Source organism: Corylus avellana, chromosome ca1, assembly GCF_901000735.1.
Source record: "Corylus avellana chromosome ca1, CavTom2PMs-1.0".
In the NCBI taxonomy this organism is placed as follows: domain Eukaryota; kingdom Viridiplantae; phylum Streptophyta; class Magnoliopsida; order Fagales; family Betulaceae; genus Corylus; species Corylus avellana.
The window spans coordinates 46803333-46828922 of record NC_081541.1 but is presented as its reverse complement, the minus strand read 5'-3'; the positions used below and the strand labels follow the sequence as shown (position 1 = coordinate 46828922).

The following is a 25590-nucleotide window of genomic DNA, read 5'->3' as shown; positions in this document are numbered from 1 at the left end:
GTCAAACCTTTTTTTTTAAATAGATAATCCAAGAGCTGATTGGCAATATTACATCGGCAAGGTGAGATAGAAGCGTGGTATATAACATTGACTTGGAATAGAAGTTATAACACCAGTGTAATACTTCTTAAAATCTGGCAATTTTATAGGAGGTAGTATAGATTTGGGTTTTAAGGGCTTCATCCCAACTCGACCTCAAAAATTCTTTGATTCTTGTAGTCATTATCCAATTATACCCTTGATTTCTTTAATCCTTAATTAAGCTCAACCCTACTCTAAATTCATTTTGGATGTAAATTAACTTCCTAAATATCTATCAATTCTAGGTACATGCTTAGTATATATCAACTAGGATTTTAGAACTGAGTTTTTAAGGAATTAGAGACTTGTATTCGAATTCAGTTTGCTAGAGTAAACAAGTTGTATTCGTATTTAGGGCATAGTCTTGACAATCATTTTTTAGACTGCAATATAGTCTTTAAGTTAAACCAAAAATTAAAAGTCAAAATTTGGTCCGTTTTATTTTGTTTCAAGAAGTTGAGTTCAAACTTTTTACCAACTAGATTGTATGTTACTATGTTCAAGATCAGTTTATTTGAGACATGCTACACTTCACAAATTTTCTCAAAAAGTTGGTTTCTAAGTAATGTGTCACCATCACATGAAATGCTGACACATTTTCCAAAATAGTAAATCTCATGGGATAAAATGATGACACATCACCTACGAACTAACTTTTTAGAAAAAAATTTAGTAAATATAACGTTTTCCATATAAACACCCATATCTATATCAAGATTCAAAAAAAAAAAAAAAAACTCTTATCTTCTAAAATACTTAGACAAAAGTGGCAGAACTCGACTTTATGATGAATCTGCATACATTTATTTTAATAGTATAGAAAAGTAAAGAATATGTACAATGCCAGCTTGGATACTCTGGATGCAAGTGATCAAATATTTTAGCCTCAAATGATAATTATACCATTGTGATTTATGTTGAAGAATGTTACATGCCCTTACAAGATAAACAAATTGACAAAATAAAGCCAAAATCACTCCTACAAAACTTCCAGAGAGGTTGGTCTTTCTACTATTGATGCTTTTCCTTTATGTTCCTTTGTCCTCGCTTGCTAAGTATGAATTTGGATAAATTAGCACACAAAAAATATTTCTCTAGTCTCTGTTTATCCAGATGCTCCGGCGGCACGCTTATCACATTCCCCTTGCTCTTCTTTGGCAAACTCTTCAATCAATTCACGTTGCCTTTGTGTCAGATTCCTGCACAAATCATTCTCCTAGTCAAGCATTCTAATCTACTTCCACAACAAAAAGAAAATCTGTGGTTAAATGAGAGGGCTACAGATATGATGCTTATGCATTTCACTTAAAACTGCACAATTTTCCCCCTAATCCACCCCATGTTGGAACACAGCCATAAATATATCTGCTGGTGCGTGAAAAAACACTACAAAAACAATGGTTTAGAGCAAGAAACCCTACGCTGGAATGCTGACATTGAAGTGCACAAATTGATCACCAAACGAGAAAGAGTTCCTCGTCTTGATCCCTGCTCAAAAACAAGATTAGAGGTTAAACATGCCTATCAATGTACACTGACAAAACATACATAGCTTTGAATAACAAATTTTGAGCTTGAGAAATTTTCAGAATCTAGCAGCATCAAAGCAAAATTAGAGCATATCATTTCCATCTTAGTATGCACAAAATTGAAGCTAATATGCACACTCGATTAGAAAAGGATTAAGGCAGGCTAGTGATCAATTCTCTTGGGACAACAGCCTCAATCAATTCTCTATCCTCACTAAACAAAATAGTTTTATATTATTGTGAGTTTTTAACACATTACTACGCCAGCTTTTACTACTTGAGTAAGTTGCATCAAAGTTAACGAAGATTCTCAATATAACATGTACGCAACTGCTATTCACAAACTGCATTCAAGGTCAGGACAAACAAATAAAAATCAACTATTCTATACATAATAACTTGCTTTAACTATTAAAAATAAAATCATCAAATATTGCATTGAAATGATGATCACCAACAGTGTGTACATAATAGTCTTGTGTGACTCAAATTAACTCTGACATCATAGGTGATCTTTTGTTAAATTTCCAGGAAATTCCTTGAGAGGACTAAATTTACACAAGTCAAGGAGGAAGCTGCTTTAATAGGAATTTGAAGGGAAAAACAAACAAGAAACAAAGTCCAAGGGACTGAAATATAAAAGGATCTAATTAATTAAAAAAATTATTTTCGCACCCTTTGGCAGACTAGAAATGTAAGGAGCAAGCAAAAATATAATCCTTCATTGCACACAAAATTGTACAAACAAAGACAATGAGATTTAGCAAGTCTAGTTCACTAACCTTTCTTCTTAAGAACTACCTTCTGACCAGGCTGGGTGCCTGTGCGGACCTGAATATCAGAAATTATTTTAATCATGATACTCTATAGAGAATTATGACAAGAAAGAAATGTACAATCCAATAGACATTCAGCTAAAAGGCCCTTCCAACCCCATATAAATGATGTGGGGGTCAAGTCATGGATTCAAATCTTGTGAGTTGTGGCGATTCCCAATCAAAATAGAAAGAACCTCAACATAAAAACCAGCCATTAATAATTTTTCCCAGGCAAAAGTAATAAACATATACAATGGATTAAACAAACCTTGAGGACAACATCTCCGGTGAGAGTTGGAACTTGGATGGTTCCCCCCAAAATTGCCTGCCCAAGATCAATCCAATAAAACCAAAAAAATAAGTAACTTGAAAGAATTTAACATAAAACTGTATCAAACATGAACTTCAAAAGGGGCTAGGTTACTAGATTTGGTCAACAGGACAGGTTTGCACATAACAAAAGTTTTGGATAAACTACCAAATCTCAGGAAGTTTTATACGCTAACAGGAGTGGTTTCCACAAATGTAACTCAATGATATTTTGTCAAATGATTTTTCTATTACTCTAAAAGGTTATACTAAAGCAGTTTTAACACCAGCTGTGGTTGAAAAACATAAGTGATTGAAAACTTTTTTTTTAGTTAGTAATCAAAATTTCTTTAAAGGCGTAAGGTGCCCCTAGGTAAGGTTGTGATTGAAAACTATACTTTGAAATTGTGTAAGTACTACAACTGTGTTCAGCTGGGCTCTTCTGGAGAAGTGGCTTTGGCGCTATGTTCATTAAAGAGAGATCTTACTAGATTTGAAGTGGGTGGGCGGTGTTCAAATGAGGACTATGGGTTGTATGGGGTGGGGCTTTGGAAGAATATTAGGAGGGGTTGGGGGGAGCTTTCTAGCCATACGAGATTTGAGGTGGGTGATGGTTCCAAATTCGATTATGGCATGATATACGGTGTGGGGACCAAGCCCTCAAAATAGCTCTTCTGGACTTGCTTAGCATTGTCTGTTTCAAGGATGCTACAACGGCAGACCATTTGGAGCTTTCTAGTGCCTCTCATTAGTGGAATATTATTTTTCTCAGAATGGCTCACGATTGGGAGATATATCTATTTACCTCAGTATTCACCTTGTTCTATGATGTTAGGGTGAGACAGGAAAAATATAAGTAAATCCTTTGATTAAAGATATAGATAAAAGAGTAATTTCCAATTAGTAAGGTTCCATTTTGGGTGGTGAAGACATACTTTATCGAGTTCCTTCCAGGAGAGGGTTGTTTGATGTTAGATCTTACTACATTATCCTTGTTTCCCATGATAATACTCCATTCTCATAGAGGAGTATTAGGCGGAATAAGGTTCCTTTGAGAGTGGCTTTTCTTTCCCTGCTCAACCGCTTTAGGGAAGATCTTTACCCCGGACAATCTAAAGAAACAACATATCATTACGTTTAAGTGGGGGTTGCATATGTAAGAAGAATGGCGTGTCAATGGATCATCTTCATTCTTATGTCTCATCTTTTCTGAAACCATAATCAACTAATAAAGGTTGATTAGCTTAAAACCTTCTTCTATAATCACTAGACCAATGACCAACTTTGCGATACCAAACCCCAACGCCAGCATCTGCAGGCATGATTTTCATTTCTTTAATAAGTAATTCATTTTATTGAAAAGCGCTAAGAGATGCAACCCTAGTACACAAAGGTCTATACTCTGTTATGGTGGCCACAAAGGTGGGAAGAAACAACACATGGGGCAAATTCCTAGAATTAGTCTACAAGCCTTAACTACAAAATATTTTGTATGAAGTCAGTGAAAGTCTCAGTTTAGCTTTTGCTAACCAAAAATTTGAATGAAATTAATATAGCTTCAAGCTGGGCACAATAATTATTTTATTCAACCACCTCATACAACTTACTGTTCAATACTTCCACACATTACAACATATCAATGCCTACGAAATGAAACATTACAGCAAGCATTACCTGACTGATACTCAAGACGGCATCTACATGAATGTCAGAGCCTTCTCTACGGAAAACAGGATCTTCACGAACCTGCAGAGAAGAATATGATATTTATAGTTGGAAAAGAAAGGAAATTTTTAGAAAAAGGGCATTCTAACAGTGAAGTAACCACAAAAAGAAACAAAAGAGGACATAATCAATGGAAAAGAAAGTTATGCCGGTTACCTTAAGGACAACGTAAAGATCTCCAGGCTGATTTCCATCAGGATCTGCTCCACCGCTTCTGCTCACCTTTATAGTCTCATTGTTATCTACCCCTGCAAATGGCAAAGAACTAGAGAGTTAAGCACCTATAGAAACTAGTATATAAGAATCCTATAAAACCAGATATTATTCATTTTCTTTTCTTTTCTTCTTAAAGCTTGAGAAACAAAATATCTCTGCTACGTGAAGCAAGTCTGATCCGAAATTACTAAATAAAACCTGTAAAACAATCAATTTAATTCCCAAATCCCCATTCTAGTACACACTAACCAACCACATACAAAATTGAAGTCCTGAAATCATGCAACTAAGCATTAGATTTGGTATGGAGAAGTTTGTTATACAAAATTGCTGAAGGAGTTCCTTCATTAAATAGCAAGGATATGAAATCGATCAACCGCTGGATGAACTTTCAGCAACACAACCACCAGGGCCTAAAAATCTTAAGATTAAAAAAAGAAATACCTGGCACGATATTAAGCTTGACTGACTTTGTTCCTGACACAACTCGTTTTCCCTTGCATGACTTGCAGATGTATTGAGGCTGCAGATAATAGTGGCCAACTGGTATTATAGACTTGAAAAAAAAGCATGAAAAAAAAAAAAGATGCAGGATACAGAGAATAGTAAAAAATAATTCAAGGGATTATCTTGAAATTCATATTAATCATTAAGTGAGAATACAGAGACAGATAACAATACCGGCACATATTCCCGTTCTCCATGACACTGGGGACAAGTAATCTGCACCGTAAATATACCCTGTTGCATAGTTATCTGTATAGGCAGCAAAACAAGAAGTTATCAATGGGATAGTAAATTTTATCCCAATAAAAATGATTAAGTTTCTCTTCCCTAGTAAAACTTACAGCGCCTAAACCTTTACAGCGTGAACATTTTTCTGGTTTGACTCCTGCAGCAACACCACGTCCACCTGCAAAACTCCAGAAACAGAATAAAATATAAGGTTGGGAACCTTTAAATCCAAACTAAATTAATCTCACCAACCAAACAGAGCAAACAACAAATAAAATTACAAAATAGAGTCGTAACATTTCATAAGTATATTGAATCAGCATACCACAGGGTTGACATGGCACATCAGTTTGAAATGTCACAGTCTTAGTGGTTCCCTGAACAGCTTCCATGAAGGATAGTTCAAGAGCAACCTATGAAAATTAATCAGCTATGAAATGCATGCCAAAGAACCAGATGTAAAACAAAAAACAAATGATGCATAATCGAATTGCAAGAAAACCTTGACATCTTCACCACCAAGTCTTCGATTGAAGAAATCTTCAAACACCTGATCACCATAGTAGCCACAGCATGCGCATAAAATATCACATCAGATTTCAAAGAAGAAATTAACATCCTGAAAAACAGAAATGCTAAAAGGCAGACAATTTTTGCAATACAACATCCCATCCATAGACCATACTATGGACTTCAGCAACATCGTGATCTCAACACTGGAAACTCCAAACAAAAGTTTGATAACCCCCACCAAATGGAAAATGGACCGATTCTTGAATCAATTAGGTAATAGTACACTAGAAAAAAAGCACCAAGTAAGAAATTACCATAAGCAGTTTCCAGTAAGCACCAATTCGCAGTGAATACTTACTTGATGGAAGCATAGCTTCCCTAGCATGTATTGTATGAACACTTGATGTTTAGAAACAAAACAAGTAATGCCAAAAACCTCTAAAAAGCTGGAACTAAAGAAACAAGTAAAGAAGCACTAAAGATTCTTTTTTTTTTTATAAAAAAAAATCACTAAAGATAAAGACCCCACAAAATCTTGAATGGAAGCAGGCTAAAGATACGCTGAGGTGAAAGACTTGTATAGGTTGTGTTATCCGCTTGTCAAATTGAGTGTACAATTGGCAAGATCAATTAGGGCAAAAACTTAATCAAGAAGGGTTCAGCTTAGCTCGAAAAACAGACAGCACGTCCTGAGATGGAAGTAAGAATGCAATTGCGGATCCTAGATGATTTTTTCCAACTTCGTACCTCGTATCTGAACCCAATACCAATTATATGTGATAGGGACTCTTGTAAGTCTATTATATTCTTCATCAAACAGACGTGTACAAATTATATATAACAAATTTAACTTCCACAAAATCAATAAAATGCTATCTGGTGTTTTTCATGGATGTTGTAACATAACAGTAATACTGGATAGAGACAACCACTTTTGCCTGAATCATGTGAAGTTCAGCTTCTAAAAATTTTATATCTCAACAACTTGAACCCACCAAAGGCTTAAAACTGATTTCAAGCACTCAAAATTCTCAACACCGAAACAAGCCCATATTGAATAATAGATACACATTAAAGATTGGGGAAGATTTAAGTTTGTAAGCAACATATTGGCAGAACTAAAACAATTGAAAAGTACTTACATTATCACGAAAGAAATCCGAAAATGGACCCTGAAAACCATTGGGAAAACCATTTTCTCCTTGCTGTACAAATGCCTCATGACCAACCTATAAGATTGTGTGTTCAAACAAGGTAAATACAGACAAATACAAAGCTTATAGGAGGAATAGTGGCGAATAAGATGAAAAATGATAAGATAAGTACCAGAAAAACCATTATACATCTAAGCAATGAATCTTCTAAAATGCACAATTACTTTGCGCACTCAAATAGCAAACGGAATAATCTCCCCCACTTTACAAGCCAATTATGATAAAGGGAACTCATTTATATGCATTTGCTGGGTATAGGAGGAACACATATATGACTCATAAGAACAAACATGTACATAGGCATTCATGTAATGCATGTCACAGGGGAAGGGAACTGAAAGGAAAAAGGGGGAAAGAAGGGAAGAAAACCTTAAGAATTCCTACAGAAAAACCATAGCTCATCTCACGCCTTAAATAGGCCTCCAAAGCACTTATAACTGAAAGTTTCTATCCTTGGGTACTTCTCACAGACCTCAGAAAAGCGATGAAGACTTTTTTTCTTTAATTTGAATCCAAAGCTCAGGCCTTTCTCAACACCCTAACCCTTCCCCTCTTTAAAGCTTAAACATAGTGATATTAAAGCCCCTAAACACCAACTGCCAAAATACTGGTAACTTTAATTCATGTTTCCCCCAAGCTTCATCCCAAAAGTGTCTAACTCAGTTTGTGCCATCTATGGGATAATCAGCACCCAACCTACATCAGTTTTAGAATTAAATTTGTTTGTCCTATATTAATCAGTTTTGTATCAGTAATCGTGGGAAACCTCAGGTCAAGTGACTAATAGTATCTTGTCAAAGAAACCTTATTTCCTCATGCATAAAGACAATTCCATGGATATAAAACAAATGTCACCATGCCTTTAGAAGCAAGATAACAAAGCTACCTATAAGAAAAGAGAAATACACCTATACTGGATGATGTTCATGATTATATGTTGGTTATTTTTCACACATTCAAGACTAGGGAAAAGAATATGAATATGTGTTTAGAAAATTTTATTTCCATGCAAGTTTTTCCACATCGTATTCAGTATTATCTAGAAAACAGAACTTATCTATTTACTTGTAACACCATTGAACTATACAGAATTTCAAATACAAGGAGTTTGTACAGTAACATGCAAGTACTAATCTACTTCCATGTTCAAACCCATCAGAAATATTATAGCAGAAAAATAATCAGCAAATAACTATTCGTTAAAAATGTTAAACCTGATCATATTGCTGTCGCTTATCGTCATCTTTCAAAACCTACAACAATAACAAAAAAAAGATAAAAGCTTTAAGCAATTACACAAGTAAATCTTGAGAACATACTTAAAAGATTCTGGAGTTAAAAATAAAAAATAAAAATAGAAAGAAAAAAAAAACAAAAACCTCATATGCTGCTTGAACTTCTTGAAACTTTTTTTCGGCCTCTGGATCACTTTTATTTGTATCTGGATGGAGCTTCTTTGCAAGCTGCAGAAAAAACACCCAACAAATAATTACACAGTAAATGGTGACATATTCAAAGCAAAAGCAACTCAAAGTTGAGAAACAGAATATCCAAACCTAGCACCCTACACAGAGGAGACAAGCAACACATGAAGTATATGTAGACATATCCAGCAATACATATGATATACATGGGTTTTTTCATTTAAATCAATACATATGCACAAGCCTTTTCTTCCTCCTGCCTAAGAAACTTTTGTGCTACATCATTTGTTTATTTGGCTTTACAAATAAACAAATTTATGAGCTTCTCTCAATTTAGAATTTTTAAGTGTTTCACAATTATAACTAAAAGGACAATCACACCATATACCAAACCTTCAAGGTATGAGAGAATAAGTGTTCCATACTTACCAGCTTTTCTAAACTGCCTGAGCTTCATATATATAAGTAAAGAAATAATGTTGGCAATGTGTGATCAAAAAATGACAGACAAGCATCTGTAGTCGATGCTCTACGTATTTAATAGGCATATACATATGCTTTGTTTGTATCCTTTCGGTACCTATGTCTGTGTGTAAAACTGTAAATCTTAAAACAGAGATGACGCAAGGACCTACCCCATAATAAGCTTTCTTTATCTCAGGTGCACTAGCATTCCTGTTCACGCCAAGTATATCATAATAATCTCTCGCAGCGGCCGCTGATAAAAGATAAAAAAAAAAAAAAATCCAGCACAAACACATTAACCATATTCCAGAGTTTCCTTTCAGAATCCAATATTGAAAACAAACAAACGCATTTATAAAGCAAGAACGAACACAAAACAGAGTAAGCAAAACAGCATTAAACTCCATCTCTCACATAACATTCCTGAAGATTTTTTCACCCAAAAAATAATTCCTTCCATTGAACTAGACATGAGAAAATTTCCACAAGTCCCACAACATCTCAAACAACATGGAACCATAAAATGAGAAAAAAAATCTTCTTCAGTAAAAAACTTCAGATGAATAAATTATTCCAAAACGGGAAAGGCACAAAGGATGCATATCGATACACTCAGATATAAATCTATTTTGCAAGTGTACATTTATTACCAGTTCCATGAATTGATCTGACTCCGCCCCAATTGGCATTCAGAGCTCCCAATAGCAACCAATTTTTCTGAGCAACTGCTTATCAGAACACAAAAATCATTATTCCAAATTGAAAAAAACGAAAACAATTTAATACAGTAAGCTTCATTTGGTTGCTGATTTTTACTGAACCCAATATGTAAACTGCTAACTTTATGTGGAGTTTTCGTTAACCAACATACCAAAAAATAACAAATACTTCATTTTACTTCCCTTTATTTCCACAAATTCTCATAGCAACCTTACAAAAGAACCCCAACAAACTTGAAACTAAAGAAAAAAAATGATATTCACCATTTTTTGAAGCATAATTTCCAAGAATCCGAGATGGGTTGCAAACACCAGAATTGAAACTCCTATATCCCGCATTACACACCGTCTCGTATATCTGTAAAAATCGAAAGTTTACACAAACCCAACCAAAATTTTCATGCAGGAATCAGAGAATAAGAGAACTAACTGAAAAATAACGAAAATTCAGTGCTATTGGAGTAGAAAGAGAAGGCGTACGGAGGTCTTGGATTGGTGGAAGATATTGGAGGCGATAGAGCGACGAGCAAGCCCGTAGACAAGCCTCATCCCGTTGGAGCGAACCATTTTGTGTATGCGTGAGTGTTAGTGAGAAAGAGAGAGAGAACCAGAGAGATTAGGGCTTTGGGGATTTGGGTTTATTCTGATAAACCCTAGAGAACCCCTAATTGGTTACAGATTGGAAGGTTCCAGTGTGTTCACATACACACAGAGAGAGTCCTTTTTTTTTTTCTTTTTTTTTTTTAGAAAAAACAAATGTTTATTTTGTGTTTTATATGGAAGCAGAGAAGCCCAATCTTGTGGGAGACACTTTCGGCCTTGGTGTGTGTGTGGGGCTCAAGCATATACCATAAAATAGCCTCTTTGACCCATAAATGCAAAACATCTTTTATGGGAGTAACAAATACAATAATTTTTTTTTTTTTTTTTAAGCTTCACTTTTAACCCTTTGACATTCTACGCGATTGGACAAACTCTTCCTAAACTTTTAAATCTCTCAATTTGAACTTCTAAACTTTCAATTGCTTTCAATGTGAACAATTCCGTCAATTTTAGCCATTAAAAATATCAAAATATCACTGATTTTCATTTTTTAAAATAAAAAAAGGTTTTGGAATTAAGGGTAAAATTAAAATTTTATACAAAAGTCAGGGGTATAAACGTTGTGTAATGTTTAAAATCTAACGAAAATGGTCTACATTGAGAGCAATTAAAAGTTTAGGAGTCCAAAGTGAGAGATTTAAAAGTTTGGGCGAGAGGGGTTCGATCAAATCACGTGAAACTTCAGGGGGCTAAAATGAAGTTTTTCCTTTTTTTTTTAGTCTAGTATATTAAATTAATATTTATTTTTAGAGCATATAATTTTTCTGTGCATTTTTAATAAAACATGTGATTTTCATATGAATTTTTAAATTATATGCTTTAAAAACATATATTAGTTTAATAAATTGGATTAAAAGAATTCCCTCCTACCCAATTTTAAGAGAATTTTTGTCCAAATACAAACCATAAAGTTCTTGATTTTTTTTTTTTTTTATCATATTATTTGGACTTCAAAATCAAAAATTTGTGGTTAATAATCTCCATGTTAGATTCATGTGTCAATTGGAATTGTTACACCATGAGAAACCTAAGCCACAATTTTTCTCAACATTGAACTAGAAGAGATATGACTTGTTCCCCAAGTTTTAGCAACTTATATGGAAGAAATAAATGAAGCCAATAAAATCTAAAAGGGAGAGAAAAAAAAAATATTTCAAAGATAATTAAGATTTCCCTTAACAGAGGCAATAAATAAATTCATGTAATTTAGCCCGTGTTAAGCAAGAAAACACCAAGCCAAATTGGTCGCCAATACTATGCCCAAGAAGGCAAGAATAGTTATAACTTAGTAACTTTCATTTGAAAATTAAGAAAAAATAATATAATTTACAGGCTACATTTAAGAAGACAAAGGAAGAGTTTAGGGAACATTAATGTGTACAACACAAAATTACAATTCACAAAAAGAGTATGCTTTTAACATATATTTCAATTGGATTTGGCTTAGGTGATGTAGAAACAATTGCAGGCGAATCTCCAAGAATGAGCCCATTAGCCTCGAATCAATTAGTTGATATAAGAAGTGCAACTAGGGGTACTATAGTTTCTTATAAACTAGCGTGATAATCTGCGTAACACATATCACGTCAGTTATTAAACAATTGAATGTACTTATCAAATTTTGTTGCTTAATTTCTTTTCGCTCATACTACCTGACACTCATGTGAAACTGTCCCTCAATTATTGAAGTCTAACACGTGGAATATATTAAAATGAGAGGTGAATGACGGACACAAGATTCGAAGTCAAGATCTTCACTCTAATACTATGTTTTTGACATGTCCACAAGAGGGGGAAGGAGGTACCTCTTGGAGACACTCTAATACTATGTTAAATGACAAGTTATACCAAAAGTTTAACCTGATAAAAAATATAATACAGTAGTAGGCCACTATCACTACACAATTTTGGGCCCCAAGCTCAAGCTCAAGCTCCAAAGCTTAAGGCTAACACCCATTTCACCAGCATGGAGCCTGGCTATGAATTCTCAGCCCAGCATGCATATGGAAGCAATATTAACCATGATCGATCAACTCAGCATCATGTTTTGAAATTCCAAACTTGAGTTCATTATTAGCAAGAAAAATATCAGCATTGCATAATGGGTTTCTTTTGAAGGATCTTAATGAAAATTGTTATAATTTTTCCATTAGGGTGTTTATTCAAGAGTTGCATCTGTTAAACATATACAACCTTCGAACGGTGATGTTTGTTCACCATGAATTCCAAACTTCTGAATTTCCTTAGGATTTTTCTTGAGATTAACATTAAAGATTATTATCTCAAGAGCGTAAAGTGGCGTAACATGAGTTATAAAAAATTACATGTCAGATTTATGAAAAACATTCTTATGGACCACCTCAAAATCTTACAAAGAATGAAGTTCAAATTTCAAGTGTTAGCACGGATGATAGTGATAAGCCTGCGAAACATAAAGTTAGAGTTCAGCTATGTAATGTAAGGAAACCATCTCTTTAGGTTCTTTTGAGGTTGTCACTGTCTGAAATTAGCCATGTAACCAGTAATGGTACTGTTGAATAATATTGGAAATTGTTCATAGTTAGGAAAAACCCTAAGATGTGGTTCCATAGTTAAATTACCAATATTTTTATTTTGACGCCGTGTTGAATCGCCATTTATTTTAAAAGCTTAAATTTGTAAAAAACGATTGATTTAATCATTTAATTAATATTTTAACATTAGTCGCTTGAGAAGGAATTAGGCTGGCTAAAAATATGTTTCATCAACTTCAATATTGGTCTAAACAAAGGTGGTGACAACAAAATAATAATCATGATTTAAAGTAAGAGAATAAAGCACAGGAAAAAGCATCTTTGGCCATGGTCACAAGGGCTTAAGCTGCTTTTGGTTTCTTTCACCTCCATCTCTGCCTTTAACTCTATGTTCTCTCACTTTCTTTTCATCACTTTGGCATTGCTGGCCAAAGAAGAAAGGGATGTAATATACAAAGTTGAACATTGTTGGCCAGAATGAAGGGTCTTACAAGTAAAAATTTATTAGTATAGAATGCATAAATTTTTACACCATATCATCAGTGGTGTGGATGTAGGCATTTAAGGCCGAACCACCCCAAATTCTCTTGTGTTCTCTTTCTCTTTTGCTTCCACTTTTATTTTCTTATTTTACATTCTACATATATTTCTACAATGATAAACTAACTATCAGGGTTAAATGTTATTTTGTTACATGTGCTTTGGATCATTATCAAATTGCTACATTGGTTTCAAAAATTATCACACGCGGTACCTATGATTGTCTAATTAACAGAGTCAATCCCTTTGTCCATGTTTTGGCAAAAAACTTAACAGCCCGCTACGTCAAAACCTCTAAGCGTCAATTTTTTTTTTTTTTTTTTTTAATTTTTTTTTTTAATAATGTTGATGTAGCATAATGACATGGCATGGGGGACATGTCATTATGCTACATCAACATTATTTAAATAATAAAAAAAAATTGGAAAAAAAGAGAAGAAATGAGAAGGTAAATTTTTTTTTTTAAAAAAAATTATTATTATTTTTTAAATAATGCTGATGTGGCGAATGGGACACTTGCCGAATTTTGAGAAGTTTTGACATGAAATTTTGTTTAAGTTTTTGGACGGAACATTGACAAAATGACAAACTCCGTTAATTAGACAACCTTAGGTATTAATTTGATAACTAGACAACCTTAGGTATTAATTTTATAATTAGACAACCTTTTTGACAGTGTAATAATTTTTGAAATCGAGGTAGTTATTTGATAATGGTTCAAGAGAAATGTTATACACATTCTCAAATGTAGCTATGAAAATCACTATTGGATCTAATGTCCAATATTGATCCATCCAAAATATAAAGGTAATTTTTATTGTCACGTCGGGGAGTGTGTGTACCATTTTTCATAAAGTTTTATGCTTTCCCTCCAATTTTGTCTAGTCCTACTTTGGGTTTCTGCAGAAGTACAGAACTCACAGGCAGCTTCTCCATCAAACCGTTCCTTGCTTCATCCACAATAACACCAGCCGCCAATGAGGCAGAAAGAGAACGTTTAACTAGTACTTATTTTTTATCTTTGCCTACTTAAATAGAACTTCTTTGCTTCCGAATCGAGTTTGAGGTCTCTTTTCAGGTGCTACTTCCATGTTGCTTCTTGCAGCAGCAAAGTAAGTAAGAAAAAGGAGAATGAAGCTAGTGGTGGAAGTAGTGGATGCTCATGATCTTATGCCAAAGGATGGTGAAGGGTCAGCTAGTTCTTTTGTAGAAGTTGATTTTGAAAACCAGTTAAGCAGAACCAAAACTATCCCAAAGAACCTCAACCCCATTTGGAACCACAAACTTATCCTTGATTTCGACCAAACCAAAACCCACCAAGCCATAGAAATTTCTGTTTACAATGAGAGAAAACCAATTCCAGGCAGAAACTTCCTTGGTCGAGTAAGATTTCCTTGCTCAAATATTGTCAAGAAAGGTGAAGAAGCTTATCAAAGATTCCAGTTGGAAAGGAAGTGGTTCTTCTCACCTGTAAAAGGAGAGATTGGCCTAAAAATCTATCTTTCATCAGAATCTAGTTTTAGCCCTCCACCTCCTCTTAATTCTCCTCCCATTTCAGAAAATACAAATCTCCTTGGCAAAACATTAGCAGCTGTTCCCAAATCAAAAGTTCCTGTTGTTGAAACTCCAAAAGTTGGTGTCATAAGCAATTCTAGTTCCACTATTGCAGCAGTCGAGCCTACTGGTGCTGATCCTGTTAAAGAGACACAGGAAATCAGGGAACCTGCAGAAGAAAGAGCAGGAAGAGCCCAGCACATATACAAGCACCAATCTTTGCAGCAGCCCGACATACCTGTAGAGAAACAACCACAAGGTATTGTTAAATCACCGCTTATCCCCAATGCTTAAGCTTATAAGAATGAATGAATTTGATCATTTAATTTTTATTTTCACACGTATAGGTTCAAATTCCTTCTTAATACATGAGACTTAACACGTAAAATATTTAACTGATATGAGAATAAATAATAGAGACAGGGTTCAAACTGAGGACCTTTGCTCTAATAGCATGTTAAATCTTGGAATGAGTGGTGATCACCACTCATTCCAAAAGCTTAAGCTTATAGAGATGAATTTAATCATCTAATTTATATTATATCAGTTGTCCAATTCACCATGCACCAAGCCAATCCACAAGCTCATCCTAGCCTCCAAGAGGACTACGAATTGAAGGACACCAACCCACAACTTGGTGAGAGGTGGCCAAATGGTGCAGGCTACGGCGGAAGAGGGTGGATGAGCAGTGACAGATATGACCTTGTTGAGCAAACGTTTTATCTATATGTTCGAGTTGTGAAAGCAAGAGATCTTCCTCCGAGCACCATTACTGGTAGCTGTGATCCTTATGTGGAAGTCAAGCTGGGGAACTATAAAGGAAGAACAAAGCATCTTGAAAGGAAAATGAATCCAGAGTGGCATCAGGTGTTTGCATTCTCAAAAGAACGCATTCAGTCATCAGTACTAGAAGTTTTTGTGAAGGATAAAGAAATGGTGGGAAGGGATGATTATCTTGGAAGGGTGGTTTTTGACTTGAATGAGATTCCAACCAGAGTTCCACCAGATAGCACACTGGCTCCTCAGTGGCACAGATTGGAGGACCGGCGCGGGCAAGGGAAGGTAAGGGGGGAGATTATGCTTGCAGTTTGGATGGGAACACAAGCTGATGAAGCCTTCCCAGAGTCATGGCATTCTGATGCTGCTGCTGTTTATGGAGAGGGTGTTTTTAACATCCGATCAAAGGTTTATGTATCTCCCAAACTGTGGTACCTCAGAGTAAATGTCATTGAAGCTCAGGATGTGCTGCCCAATGACAGAAACCGCCTCCCAGAAGTTTTTGTCAAAGCTCAGATTGGAAACCAAGTGCTGAAAACCAAGGTATTCTTAAATCACTACTTATTTCAAAAGTTTGAAGCTGGAGAGACAGGTTCAAACTTAAAACCTCTGCTCTAATACTATCTTAAATCACAATTTATCCAAAAAGCTTAATCATTTAATTCATATTCTAACAGGTATGTCAAACTCGCACCACTAACCCATTTTGGAATGAAGATTTAGTCTTCGTGGCAGCTGAGCCTTTCGAGGAGCAGCTGTTTGTTACAGTTGAGGATCGTCTGCATCAAGCGAAAGACGAGGTGTTAGGGAAGATAAGCCTACCACTTGACATGTTCGAGCGGCGGCTTGACCACCGGCCAGTTCATACTCGGTGGTTCAATCTTGAGAAATATGGTTTTGGAGTCTTGGAAGCTGACAGGCGGAAGGAGCTCAAGTTTTCAAGTAGAATTCACCTAAGAGTTTGTCTTGAAGGTGGATACCATGTATTAGATGAATCAACTATGTACATAAGTGATCAAAGGCCAACGGCAAAGCAGCTCTGGAAACAGCCAGTTGGGATGTTGGAAGTGGGCATTTTGAGTGCACAAGGGCTTCTTCCAATGAAGATGAAAGATGGAAGAGGGACTACAGATTCTTACTGCGTAGCTAAGTATGGCCAGAAATGGGTTCGAACAAGAACAATCCTTGACACCTTCAATCCCAAATGGAATGAGCAGTACACATGGGAAGTTTACGACCCCTGCACAGTGATAACATTGGGAGTTTTTGACAACTGCCACTTGGGTGGAGGTGAGAAACCAACTGCTGGTGGCACTGCAGCAAGAGATTCCCGGATCGGAAAGGTACGGTTAAATCACCACTTATTTCAAAAAGCTTAAACTAATAGGAATGAATGAATTTAACTATTTAGTTTATATTCTAACAGGTACGTATTCGGCTATCAACACTCGAAGCTTATCGAGTATATACACATTCTTACCCACTTCTTGTTCTTCAACCACATGGAGTAAAGAAAATGGGAGAGCTCCAACTAGCCGTTCGCTTCACTACCCTCTCTCTAGCTAACATGGTATACATTTATGGCCATCCCTTGCTTCCAAAAATGCATTACTTGCATCCCTTCACAGTGAACCAAGTAGACAATTTAAGATACCAAGCCATGAATATTGTGGCAGTGAGGCTTGGTAGAGCTGAACCGCCTCTGAGAAAAGAAGTGGTGGAGTACATGTTAGATGTAGACTCCCACATGTGGAGTATGAGAAGAAGCAAAGCCAACTTCTTTCGTGTCATGTCGCTTCTTTCCGGCATGTTTTCAATGAGCCGATGGTTTGGCGATGTTTGTGACTGGAAGAACCCCATCACATCAGTTCTGGTTCATATGTTATTTCTGATATTGATTTGGTATCCAGAGCTGATACTTCCAACCCTCTTCCTCTATATGTTCCTCATCGGGTTATGGAACTATAGGTACCGGCCGCGGTACCCGCCGCATATGGATACTAAACTCTCGTGGGCGGAGGCGGTGCATCCGGATGAGCTTGATGAGGAATTTGACACATTTCCAACTTCAAGACCGCATGACATAGTTCGAATGAGGTATGACAGGCTCAGAAGTGTTGCAGGGAGGATTCAAACAGTGGTAGGTGACATTGCAACGCAGGGGGAGAGACTTCAGTCTCTGCTCAGCTGGAGAGACCCAAGAGCAACTAGCCTTTTCGTATTGTTCTCTCTTTGTGCAGCTGTGATGCTTTATGTGACACCATTCAGAGTGGTGGCTCTGCTTGCAGGCTTGTATTACTTGCGGCACCCTAGGTTCCGGAGCAAGCTACCTTCAGTACCAAGCAATTTCTTCAAGAGATTGTCGGCTCGAACAGATAGCTTACTATGATCGATACTAAATGTTGGAAACTATAGTTTGGTTTATTGCTTAGTTCTTGTGATTTTACCCTTCCTCGTCTGAGTTTCAATAAATGGAAAGTTCAATTTTTTTTTTTTTATTCTCCCCCCCTTTTTTTTGGGTAAAATATTCTATGACGTACACATTGGTATAAGACCCACAAAAAACAATTGATTTTACGGAGAAACACAATTTGATAAAAGAAAAAACTTCGATTTCATTGCCCCATAATAACATTGGTGTGATAAAGTGATAAAAGGACCCATTTTAAACTTGGACAAAACCTAATAACCTTATCCTTGAAGTTTAAAACCCGAATAATAAGTCCATATTAGATGAAAATCTAACCTTATTCTTGAAGTTTAAAACCCAAATAATAAATCCATATTATATGAAAATCAAAGTAATAAATCTGATTTTTTCCTAAATATAAAAAAAATCTCTATAAGGACTCGCATGTCCAAGCAATTGGGCAGATACCCAAAATTCGTATGCACAAGTGAACCATATTAGTTCTCTAGAAATCTGGAAAACAAAATTTTCTGGGATATCTCCATGCATATATGGAAGAACAAATCACATCATATATATCGGTAGTCAGTAGCACTTGCACCCGCACAACCAAAATTGGAAAAAGGAAAATTCCTTGAAACAATGCATCACCTAACACAACATCAAATTTAGCTGTCTATTACCAATGGAACTTTTAAGAGTACATCTGCTACGACCAAGTTCAAGCAAAACAAAACAAGGTAACGATGAGAAAAAAAATTCTAGAACTTAAGCTCATGGGGCTTCATGCCCGACTTAAGAGAGAACCTCGCAGCCAAGTAGGCCTTCAAGTCTGCAACACCCTCGATGAATTTTATCAATGGTGTATCCACTGTTTTCTGGTCATCTTTTTTCTCTTGTGGGAGCACATTCTTCTCCTGCAATTTCAAAAAAAGACAATAGGAAATCAAAACAAACACCAAAAAAAATCCCACGATTCACAACAAATACAATCAAAATTAACAAACTAACCTCTTTCTCAGCCTCAAAAAACTCGCCTTCTCCCTTCTTTTTCTTCTTCTGAGCTTCCTTGGCAAAATACTTGTCATCAAACTTATCCACGTTAACTCCAGAGATATCCACCTTTGTGGAAGTAGCAATAATATAAGACTGATTCACCCGTCTAAGAGGAACACCATTAATCTTGAATGGTCCTGCATTGGTAAGTTAAAAGATATTAGCAAAGCCATAAATAAAATTCGTGACATTGGGCAAAGGCAAGTAAAGGCCCTAACCTCTTCAGTAATTCAAGTGCATCAAAATCTAATGATCCACAAAACAGGAAATTAGAGAAAACTTGTTTCTGCATTACCAATTTTTCAAGACCAACCAGAAAAACTAATAACCAAAATAGACTTATTAACCATTACACTACCTGCCCAATGAAAATAATGGTGGAATTTTTCTTAAAATGAAGCTCTCAGAACATAGATTGTGGTTTGATCTAATTTGAATTTGAAAGATAGCTGAACATGGCAAATTTCTGATAAATAAAAAGCTGTTTCGAGATACTCACCATTTAATTTTATGTTGGTTGATTTGTTTATTAATGAGAAAAATAGCATATGCATATCAAGCGCACAAAAATAAAAATCTCATGATATGCCCACAATCAAATCCAACCACAAATATGCTCCCAAAAAATATCACATTTTGCTCCCGGTCCAAAGAATCCTACAAGATAAATCTACTTGACACCAAGTTTGCACAAAAACTGTGTCGAATGATCTTCTGCTTGGGCAATTACCACATACACACATATTGCTAATACACTTAGAAAATTCGTTATCAATCACATGATGTGCTCAAACCACCACCACAATGGGACACTACAAAAAGACACTTCAATTTGAAAGTAGGAGAACCAAACGTACAGAAACAAGCAACTCCAAATATTTCTCCTATAACATTGTCTTCTCAGTCAAAATATGTATACCAAAACAAACCACTCACCAGTGACCAAAAGCAATCCAGATGACAGCTGCTTCAGGAAAACAACTCTCTTTCCCTTGAACCTCCCAGCAAGTATGATCAGCACGGTACCCGGAGTGATACTAGCCCTGCAAATTGAAAAAAAAAAATTAAAGAAATGAAGTTTCCAAAAATAGAAAACCATATAAGACAAAAAATAATTACACTTGTCAATTAGAAAAATACAATTGGGGTAACAGAAAATGAATATTCCAATTCAATTCATCTAATTGAATGCAACGATCTCTATTGAATAAAAATCATAATTGGTTGTCTATACTAGGTAAAAGAAACGCCATCAGATTCAGCTATTTTATCCTTTCCCCGACATTTTCACAAACATAAACCAAATTGAAAAACCTACAAACAAACTAGATAGTCACACACATGTATATACCAATAATGATTATAACTTCCACCATTTCCCACATTTTCCAATCAACTGCCATCGACCACTACCAAAAGAAAAGGTACACAGACCACCACAGATATAAATCCATAAATCCGATAAGATCAACCCAGAGAGAGATTCATTGGAATGAAAACTACCCTCGAGCAAATTAATAAGTTAAACATACAAATACATGTGGACATGCAAGTCTAAACATTTTCCCCACATCTTCTCAGCAACCAAACAATGCCCAAAAGAATCCATATCACACTCATAGATACATATAAATGTAGATATGTATATAAAAATTAACAATAAATAGATTCATCGAAATGAAACTAACCACAAGAAAAATGATGTACAAAGCTTAAAAATAAACATTTTCCCCACATATTATCGCCAACCAACCACTCAGAACTCAATAACCATATATACACCCATAAATACATATAATTGCAAGCATCATACCCTAAAAGAAAGAGATTCATCGAAATGAAAACTACCCGGGAGTAATAAAAACCACAATTTTCCCACATTTTCTCACCAACCAAGTAGTACCCAAAAGAACCCAAACTTATATACATTCAATTGTGAGCATAGACATACATATACACCCATATCTAAAGGTAAAGAGATAGATATACCTGAGCTTGGTAGGCTTGTGTTTGCGTTTGTTCACGAGGGGCTTCTTGACATCATCCGCCGGGTAGAACTTAGGAGGCTTCTCGGCGGGAGAGGGAGCCTTGGGCTGGGCGTCGTGGCGAGGGAAAACTCCGCCGTTTTTGGCCTTGATAGCCCAGAGACCTCTCTTGTGGTACATCTTCGACCTCGAGAACTTCCCAACCCCACGGATCAGATCAGGGTTCCTGCTCACCTTCGGTGTTTTCTGCTTCGGCGCCATTGATTCCTCTCTCCCTCTCTCTCTTTCGGTCTCCTTGAGTGAGTGAACGAAAATGAGAGGCTCTACCGCAAAACCCTAGGTTGAGAAGGTTATATATATAATGTATTTATAGGCGGGTCGGGTGTGAAAGCCCTAGAAAACCCTAATGCGCTGAAGAGCAGGCCTATCTCAGGCTTGGGCTTGGGTTTTGAGAATTTATTTACTTATTTTTTTGTTACTCCAAATTAACCATCACTTACAAATTTTTTTTATTTTTATTTTTTTTCATATCTCTCGTTAAGATGCAAGTAACAGCTAAGACTTAGCTTCATTTCCATGTACAATACTTGAAAGAATATTTTTTATTATTTTTTATTGTAAATTATGTAACACATCTTTATTTTTTATAACATAATTTACATTTTTATTAGAGTGACACTCCATTTGACTCGTAGCGGGACATTTTATATTTGACCTTTTTTATTTTTGCAAGTCTGATTGATTAAGGATTTGGCGTCCGATCGGTTATTCAAGAATCATTAAAACATCAATAATTTTCTTAAAAAAATGTTTTCATCTAAAAACAATATACATAAAAACAAATGGAACTTAAATGTCAAAATCTTAGAACTGAAATTTATAAAAATAGATTTAAACTCAATTAGATATTTTCTTTTTCTTTTATATTTATTATTTATTGTATTGTATTGTAGGCCTGGCCTAAACCCACAAACAAACCAAGGCAAAAAGCCTCAACCAGATAATGTGAGAGATAAACCCCCTTCTTCTCCCACTCTCTCCTCAATCCCAGAACTCAATCCACTTCCTACAAAGAGATGGCTTCAGTCTCATCCCTGCAGCTTTCAGCTCCCATTCTCCTCCACAACCCCACAAAACCCCTCACACTCCCACCAAAGCTCCATCACCAAACCCACTTCCAAAACCTTCCAAAGCTCACTCTTTTACCTCTCATTCTCACCCACAAACGCTCCCAAACTCTGCTCTTGGCTGTTGCCGAGGAAACCCAGGTGGCTTCGGTTGACCCATCCTCGCCGGCTGCGAGGAGATTGTATATAGGTAACATTCCGAGGACCGTGGACAACGCCGAGCTCACCCGGATTGTCGAGGAGCACGGTGCTGTGGAGAAAGCTGAGGTATTTTGTCTCTGAAAGACTGAAAAATTCGCTCGCAGTTTTAAGGATTTATTGTTGTCAGTTGTGTATGTAATTGTTGTGCTGTTTTGGTAATTGGGTTGCTGAAAAGGTTGAGTTTTGGTACTATGGTAATTAGGATATTACCATATGCCCTCGCGTGAAGGATAAAGTGTTTGAAACATGTCTTTTGGCAGAAGTTCTTATGTGTGTGTTTCGAAAGATCAAAAAAAGTCTTTTTGTGGAAATTCATGTGTGTGACTGTGTGTGTGTTTTGGATAAATTAAGGTCTTAAAACGGTGCATTAGACTGAAATAGATACTGGGTTATGTTCAGTGATACAAACTGATTTCTGTGACGTGGTGGAAAGCGGTGGCTGGGTGTAGATGGAACTTGTCCTCTTGTTTTTATACTCTATATGACTTTAAGTTTGTCATGGTTGTGGTTAGTGTCTCCTACTTTTTACAAAAATTTAGGAGCATGGGTAAAATTTTGAACTTTTTTTTCCTGAAGTTGATTGCATTGAGATAGTTTAAAGTTTAGAGCATTGATCTTTTACTTGTGGCCAATGAGAAACAAGTAATAGCTGGGAATAAAAATGATATTCTTCTTACATTGGTTATTGGTACTCCATCTGAAGATTCCATATAAAGATCTACTTACAATTGCACACAGAATTCTGAAGGAGATATGTTCACCAAGATTGACTGGAATTCTAAATTTTAGGGACCAGCCATACTTTTTTCTCCATTACAGTGACCCTCAGTAAACTTTTCTTCTAAATTTAACTGAAACACATAACACTGGGAAGCATATCGCCAGTTGAATGGTAGATGTATGATAAGTACTCTACAAGGAACTACCGATTTGCTATTTGAGGTTTTTTTAGTTCAATACATACGTTGATCTGACAATTTGGGATGACTTTCTTTCCATTTTTTTGTTCATAGGTGATGTATGATAAGTACTCTGGAAGGAGCCGCCGATTTGCATTTGTTATGATGAAGACAGTTGAGGATGCAAATGCAGTAATTGAGAAACTGAATGGAACTGTACGTTTAAATTATCGAACAAGAAATTATATTCATAATCACATAACGCCACATGCTAATATTCATTGCTCTCATATTCATCATTTCATGGTGAAGGGCTAATGAGTTCCATATGCTGTTAATGACAGGAAATTGGAGGACGTGAGATTAAAGTAAACGTAACAGAAAAGCCTTTGATGACAGGAGATTTGTCACTTCTCCAGGCAGAGGAATCACAATTTGTTGACAGCCCCCACAAGGTTTATGTAGGAAATCTTGCAAAGACAGTAACGGCAGATACACTCAAAAACTTTTTCTCTGAGAAGGGACAGGTTCTTAGTGCAAAGGTTTCACGGGTTCCGGGGACCTCAAAATCCAGTGGGTTTGGCTTTGTTACCTTTTCTTCAGAGGAGGATGTAGAAACTGCAATCTCATCTTTGAACAACACTGTAAGTTGTTCACTGCCCCTGTTTTACTTAATTGAACCTTGGTATATCTGAATATGCACAAACATATGCACTGGTAAGCGGATGGTTACATGGACATATATTTTCGTGCACTGCTATTCTTGCTTCTGAATGTTAGACTAGCTTTCCTGCACTTGTGGATGGCTTGTGTTTGTGTGATTCCTGAATATTTTTCAAGAAATTCTGATCTGTTAGTTATGATTCCCATCTTTGATTGCTGTCATGATGCCTCTAGCTCATCTTCCATAATGTCCTTCCATCATTGACATAGAGGGATATCTATCATCTATGTTTGCACAGGCATGCTGTTCATGCTACATTTTATTCATTTAATTCTGAAATCCCCATCATATCTTTCCTGGTGCCGCTTCCTCAGCTTCCATGATGCCATCACTGGCCCATGTCTTTCATGAAGATAGCTATTCATTTGTTGATAATAATTGGAACCCTTAACGAAATTGGCTTTCTTGTTATCTATTGTAATTCTTGTTTGGACAATTCATTCCCTAATAGTCTATTACTCTTTCTTCATTGCAGTTGTTAGAAGGGCAATCAATTCGTGTAAACAAGGCATAAAATAGGGGGACACACCATGGTGTTTGGAGCATGTCCATTTTGTATCCTTTGTATGAAAATTAGGATGGTTTTTGTTCACTTGAAATGAATTTTAGGAATTAGTACTTTGTCTCTTTCATAGTTCTGATTGTTTTTCTGGTAGAATTCTGCACTTGTTTCTCAGCAGACGCCCACTGGTGCATCTGCTAGTAAAAAGTATATAGTACGGGGTAATATGCCAAGCCTGGCAAATTGGTGCCTCTAATTATGATCTATTCTTCAAGTTGATGATAAATGAGCTCAATCAAGCCTTCTGTTGTTCAAGCTTGGCTTTGTTGAATATTACCAACTATGATTCTCAAAGCTTTACAGTAAATGAAAAATGCTAGAAACGACACTTTTATCTCACAACTATTTCATAATGCTAACGTGGTTGTCTTCGTCAATCAATCTTTGATTTTTTTTTTTTTTTTTTTTTAATAGGACTAATCCAAGGGTAGATTGAGACTTCTGATGATATTTATGAAATAAAAATGTAGTTTTTAATATTACTCTTAGTAAATGGATAAAGTTCTTTTTTTCCTAAAGTAAATTCTCCTAACTAAGTCTATTATGCCGTTATGTGTCTAGATGCATGCGATTTTCATTAATAATTTTAATTTTCACATGCATTTAATAGTCTATTTTGGAAGACTTTTTTATTAACCCAGTTTAGAATAATTTCTTGTCGAAATAACTAGACAATCATATTTTCGACCATATTCACGTTCATTCTAATTTCCTATCAAGTTCTTGACCTTTGTTTCCCCTCAATCACATTTCAATCTAGACAAGAATAGAATGGACGTATATCGGATGCTAGTGACTTACTTTAGATTGCGGTTTTAATAAGTGAAATTTTAAAAATTGTATTTTTAAAATTATAAAGACGTTTGGTAAAACATGTTAAAAAGTACGTTT

At 35.8% G+C, this 25590-nt stretch overlaps 4 protein-coding genes across 4 annotated transcripts; 2 read left to right on the top strand and 2 right to left on the bottom strand.

Moving 5' to 3' along the window:
- Window positions 1-936: 936 nt before the first annotated feature.
- Window positions 937-10481, bottom strand: LOC132190364 (chaperone protein dnaJ GFA2, mitochondrial). The gene is made up of 18 exons (XM_059605338.1): window positions 10229-10481; window positions 10013-10106; window positions 9680-9754; window positions 9200-9282; window positions 8520-8603; window positions 8355-8393; window positions 7069-7155; window positions 5916-5963; window positions 5739-5826; window positions 5527-5591; window positions 5360-5434; window positions 5123-5201; window positions 4619-4710; window positions 4412-4483; window positions 2697-2753; window positions 2393-2441; window positions 1503-1569; window positions 937-1280 (listed from the first exon to the last, which is right to left on the bottom strand). The coding sequence occupies exons 1-18, from the start codon at window positions 10313-10315 to the stop codon at window positions 1187-1189; spliced, it is 1335 nt and encodes a 444-aa protein (XP_059461321.1). The 5' UTR covers window positions 10316-10481; the 3' UTR covers window positions 937-1186.
- Window positions 10482-14535: 4054 nt separating this feature from the next.
- Window positions 14536-18190, top strand: LOC132163651 (FT-interacting protein 1). Its single transcript, XM_059574023.1, has 4 exons — window positions 14536-15217; window positions 15506-16278; window positions 16413-17078; window positions 17162-18190. The coding sequence occupies exons 1-4, from the start codon at window positions 14536-14538 to the stop codon at window positions 18122-18124; spliced, it is 3084 nt and encodes a 1027-aa protein (XP_059430006.1). The 3' UTR covers window positions 18125-18190.
- Window positions 18191-18695: 505 nt separating this feature from the next.
- Window positions 18696-21527, bottom strand: LOC132167726 (large ribosomal subunit protein eL6z-like). Its single transcript, XM_059578752.1, has 4 exons — window positions 21191-21527; window positions 20138-20244; window positions 19157-19338; window positions 18696-19062 (listed from the first exon to the last, which is right to left on the bottom strand). Exons 1-4 carry the CDS (start codon window positions 21445-21447, stop codon window positions 18907-18909), a joined length of 702 nt encoding a protein of 233 aa, XP_059434735.1. The 5' UTR covers window positions 21448-21527; the 3' UTR covers window positions 18696-18906.
- Window positions 21528-22151: 624 nt separating this feature from the next.
- On the top strand, window positions 22152-24882 carry LOC132189305 (small ribosomal subunit protein cS22). Its single transcript, XM_059603986.1, has 4 exons — window positions 22152-22580; window positions 23528-23629; window positions 23758-24057; window positions 24613-24882. The coding sequence occupies exons 1-4, from the start codon at window positions 22263-22265 to the stop codon at window positions 24649-24651; spliced, it is 759 nt and encodes a 252-aa protein (XP_059459969.1). The 5' UTR covers window positions 22152-22262; the 3' UTR covers window positions 24652-24882.
- Window positions 24883-25590: the final 708 nt, after the last annotated feature.